This window comes from Amblyomma mixtum, chromosome 1, assembly GCF_055824585.1.
Source record: "Amblyomma mixtum isolate Tamu chromosome 1, ASM5582458v1, whole genome shotgun sequence".
NCBI lineage: Eukaryota > Metazoa > Arthropoda > Arachnida > Ixodida > Ixodidae > Amblyomma > Amblyomma mixtum.
In genome coordinates this window covers 319,579,468-319,596,765 of record NC_143012.1, presented here as the reverse complement: position 1 = coordinate 319,596,765, position 17,298 = coordinate 319,579,468, and the positions used below count along the sequence as shown (strand labels likewise).

Here is a 17,298-nt window from a genome sequence, read left to right as displayed (position 1 = left end):
GTTTCTAAAGAAAGCCAATGTTTTAAATCTATTATAATGTAACCTCTGTACACTTGACATAACATCATCTAACCTTGTGTTTGGCGCATGATAGCCATAGTTGCTTATGCGCCATAAAACCCCATATAACAGCAACAGCATAAGTGGAGCTTTCTGACGCCTTGTGGCTCTCTCTAGGGACGATAAGAGGCACCTTGTGAGGCTTTGAGGCGACCTGACGAGCCCAATCTAAACGTGTTTAATCCCCGGTAAAACAGATGTAGTCAGTTTACCAGTAAATGTGAACAGATAGGTTAACTTACCCGCCCTCATGAGGTCGATCTAAGGCTGTTGACTCTGGCCAGCTAGTTCGTCCTCATGAAAGCAATAACCATGTGAGAAAAAGGACAAATATGACTGGCCGCGCTCTGCGGGGACACGCGGATGTGTGTACCTAAGCTTTTGTGGAAGTGGCCTTCCACAAAAGCGGCACGCAAGAGGTGCCTATCCGCACAGTCAGAGAGCATCGCATGCTTTTGGCTCTGCTACGCAGAAAAACATGCACGTCTCAGTGGCCGCGCCATGGCCACATCAGCGTCGTTCGCAGAAGTGTCCTTCGCATCCGAAAAGTCGTAAATCTGGAACCGTAGGCTCTCCGAGCAATTCAATTAACGTTCGCCGCCCATTTGGACAGGTTTCTTTACCAAGTTAGCGGCGCTCAATAACTTTACCCCTGCCTCGCGTATGCCTTTCTCATTTCCTCGTTTAATCAATCGCAACACGGCGTATCTGCAGCGCCCGGGTCCGCTGCCCTTACCTCCACTTGGGAGAGACGCACAAGAACCGGCCTTTATGACTCGACGCACAGACGGTCCGAGTTCGAACGCACGCACACACTCAAGCATGCCTGGCGCACGGCGAAGCCCAGGCACGCGCACACACACCATAATGCAAGCGCATGCATGCGCACACAACGTAGAGCGGGCGCGGAGAGAAAAAAAAAAAAACGCGCAAAATATTGGCTCGCGTAACCGTTCCGCTCTTCCTCTCTGTGGGATCGCTTCTTTACCCTCGTGTTTAGTCTAACGACCATGCCGCCGCCGCCGCCGCCGCCGGATGAGACCGGTCAGATGCTGATCCCCATGGGCGCTCGTGCGGCGCTCTCGCGTTGCGTCGCTCGATTCTGCCGAGAGCGCGCGCACATACACTATAGAGCGCATTGGCGTCCGTCGCACCCCCACCCGCCTATTCCCCGCTCGGTTAAGTATGCGGCCGACCAGGGGTCGCGGTGGAGGCAGCGGGGTCCTCAGGGCCACTCTCGCTGATTCTGCGTTTTTTGATTTCCCTCCCCGACGGAACACGTGCCGCGCACTGGGTCTCGGGGCCACCTCCGGTTGTTGCTAGCTGCGCGCGCCGATTCTGCCCTAACCTTACAACGCGCCAGCGAGGGAAACAGAAAGGAAGCCAGTTCGCATCACGCACTCCGCTCCGCACCTTCGGGACTCCTGGATAACCGCACCGAGAGGAGCCTGTGTGTGTGCGTGTGTGTCTGTGCACTTGTGTACGTGTGGGGGCAGTGTGGTGTGGTATCTCCTGCGGTGCTTCGAAGGTGTTGCAAGGTGCACGTCATGGGGTGGCAGTCTCCGAAGAAGCGCCGTGGAAGCGGCTACTGCCAGGCTCTCGCAGATGGGTGGAGAATCGCCAAGGTGGGAAAGGGCTTGGTGGGCGTGCCAGCGTGTGTTTGATAGTCTAGACTAAGGAACACTGAATTCTTTCGGAATGCCTAGAAAACGTCATCCGGCTTTCTTTAATAATACGCGTGTTTTTCATTTGAAACCTTACCTTATTAACGTTTTGAGGCGTGCAACAATGTTGACCTTCCAGGGACAGACAGAACAGTGAAGATGCCGCTTCGGCCGAGATGGCCTGCACGATTACAGAACTGAGTGTTGCTGGAAAGGGCCCCAATTACGCGTGCGCCGGATTCACCTACTCATAGTGATCAAGTTGTGCGCGATTGTGTTGAAAATTACGCGAGTTCCCAAGCGTTCCTTTTTTTTTTTCCTCGCAGACTTGTGGGACATGTCGATACAGACCGCGTTTATATGCGCTGAATTGGAGGGTCAGTTCAGCTGTGTGCCCTCTTTTACTCTGAAATGTTATTTCATAGATACTCGCACGTTCTCAAAACACCCTTTATGCAACACCTAATGTTTTTGACACTGAAGTTCGGCAATAAAAGAAAAAAAGCAGTTTTCTTGTTCAAACCACCACCACTTCTTGATCGTTGAACCAGTGAGAGTGGTGTTGCAAAGCTGCGCCAGTCTGGTTGTGTCATTGAAACGACATTCGCCAAGCAATGAACAGCGAAGTTACTGTAATGAACTTTCTAGATCCTAGAAGTTTCCGAAACCACTTATGGCATCTCGCGTGCTGCGCACATGAAAATTAATCTTTTGTAACATGGAATAACAGGTGCGCTGTGAAATGGAATAATAGTTTTAAACTTCTTTGAACATCCAGCGGTTGGCTTCTGCCTTGAAATGCAGTTGAACTTGCTGATCAATATTCAAGTGGTGGCGAAGTAGGCTACAGGCGACCTAAAAGCGGCTACTTCCTCGTAAAGGTCCCTCCAATATGAATGGGAACAAATTCTGAGCAGTTAAATAATTACTGCAGATTATGCGTGAAAAGCTCACTTTTGTCCTATTTTCTGTCTTTTTTAATACATAATAGTCGAAGGTCAGTTTCATCTTCAATACAAAACTAACCGAAAAATTCGCCTTTTTGTGGAAACTGGCTGTTCCCCTTAATAATTAAGGGACCTGTAAACGGATATGTGGCTGAAACTACGGCGTTTAATTAAGGCCGCAGCTACTGCACTCAGCTAATCACCGTCACTGAAACTAAAACATTTCAGAGTTGTGACAAGGGGCAAGAATGTTTTATTCGGATTTTGAGCTTTACCCTCTAGCGAACAGCGGTACGTGTTCGGCCAGGAAAACATGATTAGGCTGAGGAAAATAAAGCACTCGTGACGTAATCTTTAGGGTATTTGCCATTGGCGTAGAATGGTGACACTGTAAATGATAATACCATTCTATTTATGTTCTACCGTATCCGTTCGGGGACACTGAAAATGGGTTCCTGAGAACACTAATAATGTATTCTGAGAAAATCGGCGCGAAAACTTTGCTTTAGGAGGTTCGGGAGTGGATTATTCATTTGTAGAAATGCTGCTTCATGAAGCCCGAAGAGGCGTTTACATGATACCTACGAAAAAAATAAAAATAAAAACAATTGCACACTAAACATTTTACTGCATCACGAATGACGCAGCACCGAGCAATATGACGTTGACGTAAAATCGCGGACTGCTTGAATAAACGTTAAACTGTGCCACACCAGGAGAAAGGCTGAGAGCTTTTTGGCAGCTACTCCTCATGTTTAGTCCGCATGCGAAGCGCCGGTAGTCATATGATGAGGGAATGTTCTTTCGAGGCGAACATAACATTCGGGCGGCTGAAGCAAGCAAATTGCTTTTTGTGCAAACGACACACAGCCTTGACTTCAGCTCGTCTTGAGGACAATGATAATGATAGCGCTCAACCAGACGCGCGTGCAGTTGCATTACTCAAATGATCGCTTTTTCCTTTTTTGCGTAGTCTAGAGCATTCTTATCATTGACGGTGGAGCTCCTGGAGCGCTGGCTGTTTGAGGGGTTTGTCTTGAACACACGCACAAACCACCGTCTGTGGTGGTCAGCTCAAAAATTTCGCTCCGTTTATTAGCACTTTCCATGGGGGAAAAAAAAAGTGATACAAAGGAATTAAGACAAACGAAGAGCCTTTACCAATTTTTGGTGAAAGAAAAAAAAAAAACTCCCCGAATAGTGGTTGTAGAACATGTCACTTCTCTGCAAGTTTTGCGACCTAATGCGCGGTTTTAGGGCCTACGTGTATGCACAGTAAGTGTCCGACAGACCTTTTTTATGTTCACAATAAGCTACAGCCGCGGTGGCTCAGTGGCTATGGCGCTCGGCTGCCGACCCGGAAGACGCGGGTTCGATCTCGGCCGCGGCGGTCGAATTTCGATGGAGGCGAAATTCTAGAGGCCCGTGTGCTGCGCGATGTCAGTGCACGTTAGAGAACCGCAGGTGTTCGAAATTTCCGGAGCCCTTCACTACGGCCTCTCTCATAGTCTGAGTCGCTTTCGGATGTTAAACCCCATAAACCAAACCAAACCAAAAAGCTTGGCGCTTTATGGAGCCATCTCAGATCCTTGCGGTTAGGGATGGCTTCCCAGGCGCGGCACGAAATCCGGATAAACGCCAATTGTAACGGAACCCTTTTCACTCTTCTTCGGCGGCAGGTTTTCGCCGACAGCCGTCAAAAAAAAATTAGGGGGGCACTTTGTTGACCTAAAGAGCGGTGAGGCGAAAGCCTTTTGCGCGGTGTTGCTGCTTGTGTCACTGATGTGTGGTCAAGATGTTAATTAAGTACACAATTGTTTGTGAACCTTAAATGCTGGAGACACTGGATGGCGTTTGGGAGGCATCCGTCTGATTCAAATCAAATCAAATCAAATCAATTTATTTAGCATTTCTTTCAATACAGAAATAAATGCAAGGATAAGAACAAAAAGCTGCTTCTCGAGCAGCTTGACAACGGTTCTTACCCCTTGTTTTCTCTTGGCAACGGATAACAGCAGAAATAATACAAAGCTGCGATTAAAATTGTACGAAGATAAGAGCATGTAGTATACATAGAAACTGTAAACACAAAATATATAGTAAACACAAAATACATAATATACATAGTAATTCCAAACAAAAATGCTGCATATTAGTAAAAAGTAATAATACTGGTTCAATGTAACTGATAGACATGGATTCAATAAGACGAATACTAATACTTAATCACCAATATTTTGCACACTGAAGAACATCTAACTGCGAAATTGATATATGGCTATACAGGACTAAAAACATTTCCTGCTACATTTGCAGGCATAGAAGCACAGACCACAGTTTTACGACGCCATTCGACGCCTTTCTGCAAACATTCTCCAGCGTCCTAGACAAGGAGAACTACATATGCGTTGGCAGGAAGTAGCATATAGCCATTAGCACGCTCGGCTGCGGAACGAAAGGATGGCGGTTCGAATCCCATCGTTCACAAAGATTTTTTTTTCTGGTCTGACTAGAAAAAGCATGACACCTCGGCTGAAAACCTTCTGTCGACAACGATGAGGCATTAAAAGGCTTTCGTCTTAAAAGGCAGAGGGAATGAAATACACAACCGAGGAACTCCGTCAAAAGAAGTGCCGACCTTCGGCGCTTGTTATTCGAGCCTAATCAGAACGCGGCGGCAGTGCTGCGTGCATGGCTTTCGTTTACTATAAAGGGCTGGCGCACTGCAGTCGTTAGTTTCCGGGATCAGTGAGTGAGAGTGAAAAAAATAGCAATGCAAAAGATGCCACCGCCCTCGCATCTGTCGCCATATTCCGCGAAGCTCCCTGCGCGCAGTGCTCCCTTTTTCTATATCCGGCGCCCCCCCAACGCGCGCCGGTCTCTGCGCCGCGCCATTTTCACGCGTGGCTTGGCAGCGCGCGACCACCTGTTTGGCGGCCGTCTTCCGCACGAACGCATCGCCATGCTGGCACGTGTCGAGCCGAGGATAGCGGCGAGCACAAACAAGAGGCAAACGCGCCGCCTTCGCCGCGGGCATCGATCTGATATATATACCCGACCAGCGCGTGTCGTCTTAGCCGCCGACTGCCCGTAATCTGAGCCGAAAGTGAGGAGGACGAGATATACGGCTTCCCTTTTTGTCTCTGCGTTTTGTCGAAACGGAGAAAAGCGAAAGCGACTGTCGTCATTGGCAGCGGTTACGAGAATTCCGCGAAGCCTAAAGACACGTCGGTGGGATTAGGTTCGCTCACGGGACAAAAACAGGAAGAATGGGCTGCGGCAGCAAATGTACTCTGGAGCCTCCAATCTAATCTACGAAATCTGCATTATGTTTAATGTGCGAAGCGAAAGCGTGGAATTCTTTTTTTTTCAAGCGCGCACAAACGCACGATAAACACGTTTTGGATCCGATAATCAAGAAAAGTTGCAAACGGAAAGAGTCCACGCCTGTGGGTTTATTTCTTAAGTTTTCGATGAGAGTTAGGTCTTACCCACCCGACACGACTAGGACAAATACGGGGACCGGGTGGAGACGCTGTTACAAAATATTCCGACGTGTTTGCCAAGACTATTGGCGCTCAAGAAGTGGCATGGTTAAGTGTTTCTTACATCGTTTTGTTCTGATTTTGTTTTTCCTTCCCCATCACTGATAACATAAAATTCTCTATCGCATATTACTGTCGTGCATGCCCTGAGTTCTGCACAAAGTCTGTGAAAAACGTGGAGCTTGGGCGCAGACCTGCAGAATTGTGCGAACTCGCCAAGACAAAGAATCTTGGACCGACCGATGCTTCCTCGTTGTCCGACACCTGGCAAATGAAAAACTGCTGGCGGTTTAGCATCGCTAAGCGCGCAATATTGCGCTGGAGCGCCGCGTTTCTGCCTCACCGTTGTCCACGCCTACGCATGCAGCGCACATCTCTCTGTCACTAGCGCCGCATAACTCAAATCGCGAGTATTAGTTTGATAGTAGTATTAGTTGATGAATAAGACGATGTACAATGCACAGCGCGAGTGTATGTCGCAGTTTAACACGAGGCGTGTTCGGCATGAAAGAAAAAAAAAGTTGCGGCGTCAGCCTGGTGCTCTTGCGCAGTGACCAGTGAAGCTGATCTGTACCGCCGCCACGGGTTCGAATCCCAGTCGTGGACATTTGTTTGATTTCTTTTTATTTACTTATTTCACTTGCCACAAGCCCACAAACGCCGCAAGCATGCAAACGTCCCAAAAACTACTTTGGGGTTTACCCATCAGAATGCTGCTTTGGCAGTAAAAACCTGCATGATGTCGTGAATAGCAAAATAAATGCACCGTTCGGACGATGCCGTTTAGTTTGGCGCACACATACAAGAAACATGAAGCGGCGCACAATTGTCACCCCAGCACCAGATATGTTTCTTTCGTATAGAATTTGAAAAGCAGTTAAGTTGTTCTTGTATCTTAAGTAGAGATGTAAAATTTCAGGAAATTTTGAATGGCATGAAAAAAAACCATTCTTTTCAGGATTTTTTTCACGAAAAATTGGAAATTTTGCAGAACGTGTTTAAAACAGATTTATTTGGAACAGCACAACGATCAATAATAATGCTCCGAAGTTCAGTCGAATATGCAGTTATAGATGTCATATTGTGAAACGAAATTCCTGTTCTATTGCACCGAGAAGATAATGATTTGCACTTCAGGCGAATATGGAGATATAAATATCATATCTGTGGAACGAACTTTTTGTTCTATTGCACCGAGAAAGGTAACGTGAAAACTGATCTATAAGTCACTCCATATTGGACTCAGAGTCACTGTCGCGGATGCGGCACTACGCGCAGCAGCATGGATTGAAGTTGTGTCCACAGCTAGGTTCGACTGCACATACACGAGCTTTCGAATGCGTTCCACTGAAAGCCTGTTGCGAATCCTTGTTCGCACTTTTCCGAAACGTGACCAGTTTCGTTCGCAGCTGGCGGTTGATTGTGACATCTGCAGCAGTCGGCAAGCCAGAGGAGTCAGCGGCTGGTTTGTGCAAAGGCCTTGCCACCAGGTAGATGGGGCCACGTGCTTCGCTGAGTCCCAGACCCCTTCCTGGATCAAATTCCTGCGGATGCCCTGTACTCTGCTACGTTGGAAATCAAGAAGCTAGGCTTGTATTTGGCTAAAACCGCTTATGTGCACAGCAGCCTATGTTATTTATGCCGTGTGTGTAGCGCTGAAGAATTTGCAGTCATATTGTTCTACTTCAGCCGTGAGTTCAAGTATTAGAGTGTTTTTAAGTCAAGCCTGGATCGTATATGTGACGTGGCCTTCAACCCGCGTACTCGCAGCACGAACGTTTTAAAAGCACTACCTGACATCGGCGATGACGACTGCTCTCCAATCGTTCAACGATGCACGCTGTAATGATTTTCAAAGCAAAAACAAAGACCTAAACTGAAAGCAAGCATTCATAAAACCTTGAAATTGCATTGTGAAATTTTCGATGTTTCTTTCCATTTTTTCTCGTCTGAAAAAAAAAACGAAAAAAAACCGTTTTTTTTTTTCCCCCAAAATTGCAGTGTTTTTTTCAGGCCTTCACATCTCTAATCTTAAGGAAAACTACTCAAGAAAAACAAAGTGTTTCTCATGAGCAGTTTCCTAGGGGCGATGCTTTCGTGGACGCATGTAGAGGAAAAAAGGACCTGAATAACAATCGAAGGGCTCGGTAAAAGCTTAGCATTATATCATTTACTTATCCGTTCCCAGCTGCGCCCAGGAAAAATTGTTGAAACGTCATCGCCTCACGCGTACCATACAATATACTAGGCGTTTGTCGCGTACGACAAAACGGTGGATCAAGGATCCTTTAAATTTTTCGTGAGGGAACATCCATCGATTTTAACCCGTAACGTTATCCCGCGCAGATTCAGCTGCACTAAAAAAATGGCTGCTTCATTGTAGTATTAACAGCTTTTCCCGTGAAGCTTGCCGCCCGGAGAAGCGAAGGCCTGCTGAATTTTCAAGTTCCTGGTTTAAAGCACCTTCATGACATTTTTTTTTGTGCATGTGTGCATAACGCCTTGCTGGTGGCGTGCTTTCTGCGGAGAATGCTCCAAAAAAGGACATCAGTTTCCAGAGTTTATAACCCCTATCGTATCCCGAGATGTTACGAAAACCTCAGAAAAAATAAATCGTAATAGGCCTGAGACGCAGGCATGTGACTACGACTTGTTTTATCGCTGCCCACGCATCGTTAAGGGGCTCAGTGTATCTCAGCGTTCATGCGGTGTGCATCAGACATCCCAGAAAGGCCCGAAAGCGGCGCTCATTAAAAATGAGGAGAAAAAAAGTCTGCACTTTAAAATAGTATTTAAACCTGACTTCAAAGCCGGAGGTTAGTATCTCAAACTTACGAGTTCGGGATTCGCTATAACGCCAGTGTCATTAATATTCATGGCTTGCAAATGCCGCGACAGCGGAGCGCGACGGTCCCTCGGTAAGCTTCGGAGCGCTAGTTCATATAAGCGCCCGTAAGCAGCTTAGCAACTTATAATGAAGTAGGAACTTTGAGAGCAGTTAAGGCTGTTTCTGCTTCAAAAATCATTTTCCGAGAATGAGGAAACTAGCAAGAAAGGACAAGTAGAAACCCACGACAAATATGCGTAACGCAATTGAAGCACTCGGGAGACTCGTCTAATCAGAGGTAGACCATACCAAGCGAAAACATTGCGCGCAGGTGGACTTCATCGAATTTTCAGAACCACTGGTAAGGAATTAACGACACATTTATCGCTACTTAGTACTGGTGGAAAGGCGGTGTATCAAAAGTACCTATTCAACTAAAACTAAATAAAACGCGACTATTCGTGGAGAAAGCATTATTCTGGAGCGGACGAGAGATGAAACGATGCTTAAGTTGGTTCGGACACCACAGACGGCTTGTCTTTAACTTTCGTTTAAATTATCTCTCAACTGTAAGATTACTCCACCAATTTCTCAGTTTTATCAGCGCTATCATTGAAAAAGAAAAACTTCCGCTTATGTTTTCCTTGGTTTCAATAAATGTCTTTCTTCACATATATATCAAGCCTCTCATTTCCCTACTCTTGTATGCCATTATATGGTCAGAATATTTTTAACGTTCGACGTTCTCATGTTAGCTGTAGCAACTCGCACATATAGCATGTTATTAGTCACGGCAGTGCTCAGTGAGTGGATAGGGCTTAATAGTTTCTTAATTCAAGTATACACTTATTTTCTCTATGTTGCACTTTCCCCAACTCAATGGCATAGCCGGCTCAGTAAAAAAAAAAAGTGCTAATACTAAGGCTCTGGACAGGCAAACTTCGCTTCAACATCGCGTACTGCACTTGCATTTTTTGCTTCGAAAATCTTTTCGGCATCTTGTCAGCACTCAAAGAAGTATTTATATAGGTTTTCGCCGCCGCGGTGGCTCAGCGGTTATGGTGCTCGGCTGCTGACCCGAAAGACGCGGGTTCGATCCCGGCCGCGGCGGCTGGAATTTCTTTGGAGGAGAAATTCTAGAGGCCCGTGAAATTTCCGGAGCCCTTCACTACGGCGTCTCTCATAGCCTCAGTCGCTTTGGGACGTTAAACCCCATAAACCAAACCAAACCATTTATATAGGTTTTCAGGGTATCCTGCAAGTGCTGCGCTATGCATCAGTTTTAAGGCTCTTTTAGCCGTCCATATGCCATGCGCCGATCGATGTTCTACCGTCTATATACGGTTCAGTGGCACGTGGAAGCTCTGACAAATATATTCGTTTGCCGCACGTGCGCGAGGAGATGGCCCGAATACATGGAGCGCTGATACGCACTAGGACAGAGACACGCCACCGCGAAAGCCTCCCCCGTTATCACTGCCGCCGAGGCCATGACCGGGACCGTCATTGCATGCGGAACTCGGGGGCATTCCCACGCCTTGTCTGAGTTTGAATACGGTTGAGTATTTTGTTGCAATGCTGGCGCTGTCTGGCTCGTCGGCTGGGCTCGACGATGCCGTCTCGTTTCTCAGCCGCGCCGGCTGCTTCGCGATGTGACAGAGCGCTTAGCCGCTCACATCGTTGCTCAGCCGCCGCGGTGGCTCAGTGGCTATGGTGCTCGGCTGCTGACCCAAAAGACGCGGGTTCGATCCCGGCCGCGGCGGCTAGAATTTCTTTGGAGGAGAAATTCTGGAGGCCCGTGTACTGTGCGATGTCAGTGCACGTTAAAGAACCCCAGGTGGTCGAAATTATCCGGAGCCCTCCACTACGGCGTCCCTCATAGCCTTAGTCGCTTTGGGACGTTAAACCCCACAAAACCATACCAAACATCGTTGCTCACACTTCGAATGATTGCTTATCAGGAAATGAAAGGCGCGGTAACTTTCACTTCTCTGTGGTCGCCTCAACCGCGCCGTGAGGGAAAAGACGAGTGTGCGAGTGAAAGAGGGAAAGGAGAAAGAAGTTTATGGTTTATGTTTACGTTTACGTTTATGGGGGTTTAACGTCCCAAAGCAACTCACGCTATGAGGGACGCCGTAGTGAAGGGCTCCGGAAATTTCGGCCACCTGGGGTTCTTTAACGTGCACTGACATCGTAGGATACACGGGTCTCTAGAATTTCGCCTCCATCGAAATTCGACCGCCGCGGCCGGGATCGAACCCGCGTCTTTCGAGTCAACAGCAGAGCGCCATAACCACTGAACCACCGCGGCGGCTCGGAGAAAGAAGTGCCGTAGTGGAGGGCTCCGGAATAATTTCGACCGCCCGGGGATCTTTACCGTGCATTGATATCGCACAGCATACGGGCGGTTTTTGCACGCAGCACAGACTTTATCGAATAAGGTCCAGTGCCATCTCTAATCGCTGGTGGATGTCAAAAGATTAGTCCGTACGTGTGTTGGTCAACTGCAAGCTCATTCGCATGAACTGGGACTTGCATCAGTAACTTTTGGTCATAACCGGCATGAACAGATGCCAATAGAGTCGAGCAGAATGCTGTTCAGCGTTCGCTGAACACAATTCCAACAGAGGCATCCCACTCGGGTTCGGGCGCTGCTTCCTGACGTTAAACACGCTATATACCCTCAGCTGGCGTCGCGCGCTTCACGTCGGGCCTCTCCGTATACGTTCGTGTAGCGGCGCATTGCATGCGCGTACATAACGGCGCATCAGGAAGAATAGGAAGGAAAAAAAAGAAGACACCCAGGACTTTTAGATCGTGCGCATCTGGCGGGGGGAACCTTGGGGCAAAAAAAGTAAGAGCGGAGTAGACGCGAAATGCAGAAGCACGGATGGGAGCCGGATGTTTTCATAACGCTACGGAGGGAAAAACGTGCGCCGCTGCGTAGCGTACACTTACCGTACGCCGCAGGCAAAGTCACGCCCTCCACCTTTGGGTCGGGTCGTTTTCCGCCGTCCAAGTGTGAGGAGGCCCTATGGGCGGGGGCCGTGCTTCGCTCGCGGCCGTAAAAGAAGCCGGTGCGGTTGCACTCGCCGGCGGAAAAAAAAAAAAGGATACAGAGATGAAAGAAAAGGAAGGCAGGTGAAATGCATGTCCGTGTGGACGATGCGGTCGCATTTTCCGCGCCTAATGTTATCCTCTACATTTTCCTCCATTCGACATTCATTTTTGCGGTCGTATATGCGTGGCTCTTTCATATCGCGCTGTATTTTCGAATTCTCGTTCACTTTGGTTTGGCTGAATGTGTGTCTCTATCTGAAGGGAAAATGCTACTGAATATGTGTCTCTGTCTGAAGGGAAAAAAAAAACTTAGACATTCCGCTCGTGTTAACCTAACTCTGGCATTTCACCACAGGGGTCAATGCGAAACAGTGGCTGTAAATGCTATATTAGGGGTTTTATTCCTTGGCTTTCAATAATGGGTTGCTGTTTAAAATGGTTTGGTTTAGTTTATTGAGGTTTAACACCCATGTAAAGAGCTCGTAAAGAACTCATTCGTTCTCCTGTTCACTCGTTCAGTCTTTAACCCCTCAACTCTTTCACTTCTTATCACTCCTTTTTTTTTGGTAAAGTTTTTTATTGCCTCAGGGCATAAATGGAATTGTGGAGGTAAAAAGAAAAAAAAGGGGGGGGGGAGGGGTGTTAAATGAATGAGAAAAGGTGGGCCGATCTAATTCACCTTCACACACCGTTCATCACACCTTCGTTTATCACCTTTCCTCTCGTTTACCCAACGGCCTGCCGGCAAGGAGGAGGACGGGGGGGGGGGGGGGGGGGGGATATCATTCACAGCCGTAATGTTCGTTACTGTTGTAATGGTTGTATTATTGGAATGATTGTAAGGATATTGTAGTGTCCATTACTACTAATCCCATTTACTGGCATTCCTTTTTCCCCTGAAAATGATCGGATAATTTAGCCGATAAGGTTAATATTACTACCACGCCCATATACTCGAACTCCTAGTTTCCCCGACTTCCTGTCGGCGAGTAAGAAGGGACTGGCGATTGATGCAAAAATTTTGGAAATAATTTTTATAAATTGGTCGGACCTCGAGATCGTCCTGACAGATGCTTTACACGTTCGTCTATAATCAGTATATTGAATTTCCTCGAGTCCCATGAGCTCTTTGTTGAAGTAAGGTGAGATATCGGGAGGCCAGCGCAAGGCACACAGAAACAGCGAATACAGCTGGGTATATGGCAAAGCGCTGCTTTGCCATATCGTAACGGAGGGCAACGTTTGAAACACCTTGAATTGATTTTATAAGCTTAGTAACCCCAGAAGAGACGCCAGAGAGCACCGATAGCTGGTCCGCAGTTCCTGGGGCTGTACTTCCAAAAAAACCGCGGACGCCTTCGCACGCAAAAAAAATGACAACATCCATCGAATATGTCAGTGAAACGTGAAAGTGCTCACTTGCACAGAGACTTTAAATAAGCCACAAAGACCTCCTCTAGCATCCTGGCCTTGCATGTAGCCTTGCATGTAGCCTTGCATGTATACCCTTGCATGTAAACTGGCATGGTAACCATGCAAGTTAACCATGCAAGGTAACCTTGCACGTGAAGCCTATCGCTTAATCCAAGCAATTAAATTTGTTAGCTATGCGTCTTGATAATAAAAATATTATCAAAGAAATTATTTTTTTTTATTCGAGCTGTTTGCCATTAGACATAATGAAAAAGGAAAGAAAGTTATAAAAAGGAGTGCAAACAAGCCTCGCTTAAAAAGCGACAAAAGTTCGCGATAAAGCGATTATCTTGAGCCCGCTTACTATGGTCCTCTGCAATGTCCCATCGCAGGCCAACCTTTCTTAGGAAACGTCGTCTCACGGAAGCTGTAGCCGGGCAAGTCCACAGCAAGTGTTTTTCATCACACTGGTCGGGCGCAGCACCACAATGGGGACACTTGTCTGTCACTTCGTAACGTTTGTCACGCCACCGATGACGCACAGAAGGAGTCAGAGCCGCTCCTGCCCGAATCCGGCGCACAGATACCTCCTCCTCCCGAGGAGGATTCTGCTAGAATCGTCGTTGCTCGCAAATCTTACGCCGAGGCGGCGGCTTAGTGCTAACGCTTCCTGCAGTGACTGCTTTTCCGAAGAGGTCGTTGCTGCAGCAGGCACTGTCCTCTTTTGGGCGTGTGGGACCCCTATCGGAAACACCACGAGATCTCGAGCGCGTAGGGATACGTGCTCTCATAAACAGTTAATGCTGGCGTTATATTACTCCGCCCGTGTCCTGTTTCGGACGAGATGTGTTTGCGTACCGCTGGCAGCCCATGCATTGTTTATTGCGGGCAGAGAGAGTGGGGGAGGCGTGGTCACGTTGCTCTGGATAATTTGGTGTCCGGAACCCGTGGTTCATTACCGGGCATCCAAGTCCAAACGCTGAGCGCGTAAGTTTCTGGTTCACCTTCGCGCGTGTCTGGTTGGGGTCGACCGGACGGCGTTGGGCTTACAACTGAGGTGTTTCGGCACAACATCAGCCCATGGCCATATACGGGGCCTGCAGACAGACTGAACAGTACGCCCTCGTTGTAAAGAGCGTCTCGGATAGAAAATATACGAGCAATACTCGGTGCAAGGCACGCAGCTTTAATTTCTGTTATTTCAAACCGTGAACTTCGGGTATTGCGACGCGCGCCCGTTATGTCCTATGTATGCATTCTAACAGAAATATTTCCCTAAAAAAAAAAGTATTCCGACCTCCGAAGACAGAAAGATAATCTTTGCCTGCCAATCAAATACCTTGAAGTGTTGACTGAAATTTTATGCCTGTACTTTGTTTCATGTTGAGAAGCTGTCTGCTGATATGTGTGCAGGTCCCAACGTTTTGCAGGTCCCTGACGCTGTCAAACAGTGTGCGACTGCTTTTTCGCTGGGGTGCCCCTCCAACCTGAAGTTGTAAAATAAGTTTGATTGATCAATCGGATGAATTAGGCAGGAAACGACATGATAGGCGCTGGATTACCGGTCAAAGAATCTTCACTATAATGGATGATGTACTTGTCCTGGTAAATTATATGACGTATTGATTTATCCCAAAGTTACACATATTTAACGCTCCTGTTTTCTGCTGAATGGATAACTAGTGGTTCTTCCATCATTTCTCCTTTATTTTGTATGATTGATTGGTCAGTTTCAGCTTTTGCTTTCTTAATGTCTGGAAAAGGTATTCATTCTGCGCAGTGTTGCCAATCCTAGGAATTTTTCCCTAGATCTAAAGAATTTGAACGTCATTTAGGGGAAAAGAGATTTTTGTATAATCTAGGGAAATTTAATTTGCTCGGAGAGTTCTTTTTTCTCTCTCAAATTGGGAAGACAGTACAAGCTTTTCGTTGTTTTGCTCTACAACTGATGTTTTGCTCTACAAAATGCTTTGTTGCTGCGGCACAAATGCTTTTTAGAGCCATTGCGGCGGCTCCAGCAGTCAGAGCGGCGATGTTCCAACAAGTTATAAATTTTTCGCCGCGCTACGCTGCTCAGTTTTCAGTCGCTTGTATGCATGTGAACCAGCCTTTACACGGACGTAGTCGGACGTGTATGGTCCTTGACGTGGCCAGTGGCACCCGCTGCTGTGATCTGGCGCGCCACCGCCTTCCATCAACACACACGCCCCTCCCTCACGCTGTATTTGGGTATCGCTGCACGACGTGAATTTCCTATTTAGTAAGCATATATGCATGTTTGTTTTGGTAATTAGGAAAGAACAAGGGTGCTCTTTTTTTTTTATAAAGGAGCGCCGGGTTGGAAATCTTAGTTAACTAGGAGAACAATTCCCAGTTCACCCGCCGCGGTGGCTCGGTGGTTATGGCGCTCGGCTGCTGATCCGAAAGGCGAGGCTTCGATTCCGGCCTCGGCGGTCGAATTGCGATGGAGGAGAAATTCTAGAGACCCGTGTACTGTGCGATGTGAGTGGACGTTAGAGAACCCCTAGGTGGTAGAAATTTCCGCAGCCCTTCACTATTTCATCCCTCATAGCCTGGATCGCTTTGGGTCGTTAGACCCTCCAAAATCATAAACCAACGAACAAAGTGAGTTGAGGTCATATGAGGCATAAAGAAGCTGTAACAATCACTGCTTCATTGTTTTAATTGACTCAAACTGTTGCGTCAGCCACCGTCTAGAGCAATCGCAGTAAATGAACAAGCAGCTTTTATATCGCAGTTTCCGTACACTCCTCAAGCGACCTCCAGGCATTTTGTACGTGGTATCCTTCGCCTGAAGTCTAAACCGACGCAACATAAGGGAAAAAATTCAGTTAATTCGACATGCCGGTGCATGTTCACTGATATCTTGCGTACAGTGAAATAAAAAAAAACATACACGGTAGAGAGCGTTTAGTTTGCAATTTCGAAAAAAGAGATACGGTTTATCTGGTAGCTTCATTTAGAAGTTCATTTCAGATCCTTCATTTCAAATTTACAGCTAATTTTCTTACCAACGTCTGGCAATAGGGTAGCTGCATGATAAAAATTGCTACTGAACTACACATAAATATGCATTTTTTTTTTCAGAATTGAACACTATTTTTGGTATCTAAGGAAGTGTAGGGAATTTTTGGTTGCAAATGGGGGAAGAGCTGCTCTGGAGGTTGGCAGCACTGATTCTGTGCCCGTTCTAATTAAGGTCCAGTTGCGAGAGGTCCGTCCTGTTCTTGTCTTTCGCGCTGTGGGCTTCCTGGGATAACACGACAGAGCAGCTGCTATGAAGTGCTCAAGAAGTTGTATTACATTAGAGAGTTAAGCATAGCGTTACCGCATACTGCCACTGACAGTCATAAGTGATGGTAACGGCCACGCAGCCTGGCGCCTGCCAACATACCGCGTGTCGCGCCGGCGGCCTCGTGATAGAGGGCGCAGGCATTCAGCGAGCGTAGTTCTCGGCCGAGTGGGCAGGTGGCGCCGTACCGCTAACCTAATGAAGATGCAGCAGAGGCTGCCCGCTCCGGACGCCTACATCTCAATTAGGGGCGGCAAAAACTGATTACGCGGACACGAAGGAGATGCCACGAGAACGAAAACAACACATTACCGCACCTGAGGCAGCACTGCAGACTCTGTCCAACGGGTGCGACACCGTTATACACGATGGCATTTATACATTGCCTGGAGTATGGGAAGTGCAGTATCAGGTAACTCTGCCCAAGGAAGTGCTACATTATGGATATCCATTAGTGCGCACTCGAGTG

The 17,298-nt window shown here is 47.4% G+C and overlaps 1 protein-coding gene across 5 annotated transcripts in view; it reads left to right on the top strand.

The window, feature by feature from the left end:
- LOC149372638 (core alpha-(1,3)-fucosyltransferase-like) overlaps nt 1-17,298 on the top strand; it is a 133,744-nt gene that overhangs the window by 37,215 nt on the left and 79,231 nt on the right. For 2 of the 5 annotated variants that reach the window (XM_089567178.1, XM_089567177.1), the window contains exon 1: nt 1,514-1,685. The exons of 2 other annotated variants lie outside the window; for them this stretch is intronic. In XM_089567178.1, the coding sequence (XP_089423304.1) occupies nt 1,608-1,685 (78 nt within the window). In that variant the 5' untranslated portion in view covers nt 1,514-1,607. Of the gene's footprint in view, nt 1-1,339; nt 1,686-17,298 lie in introns of those variants that run through there. One more of the 5 variants, XM_089567182.1, reaches the window with a different exon arrangement.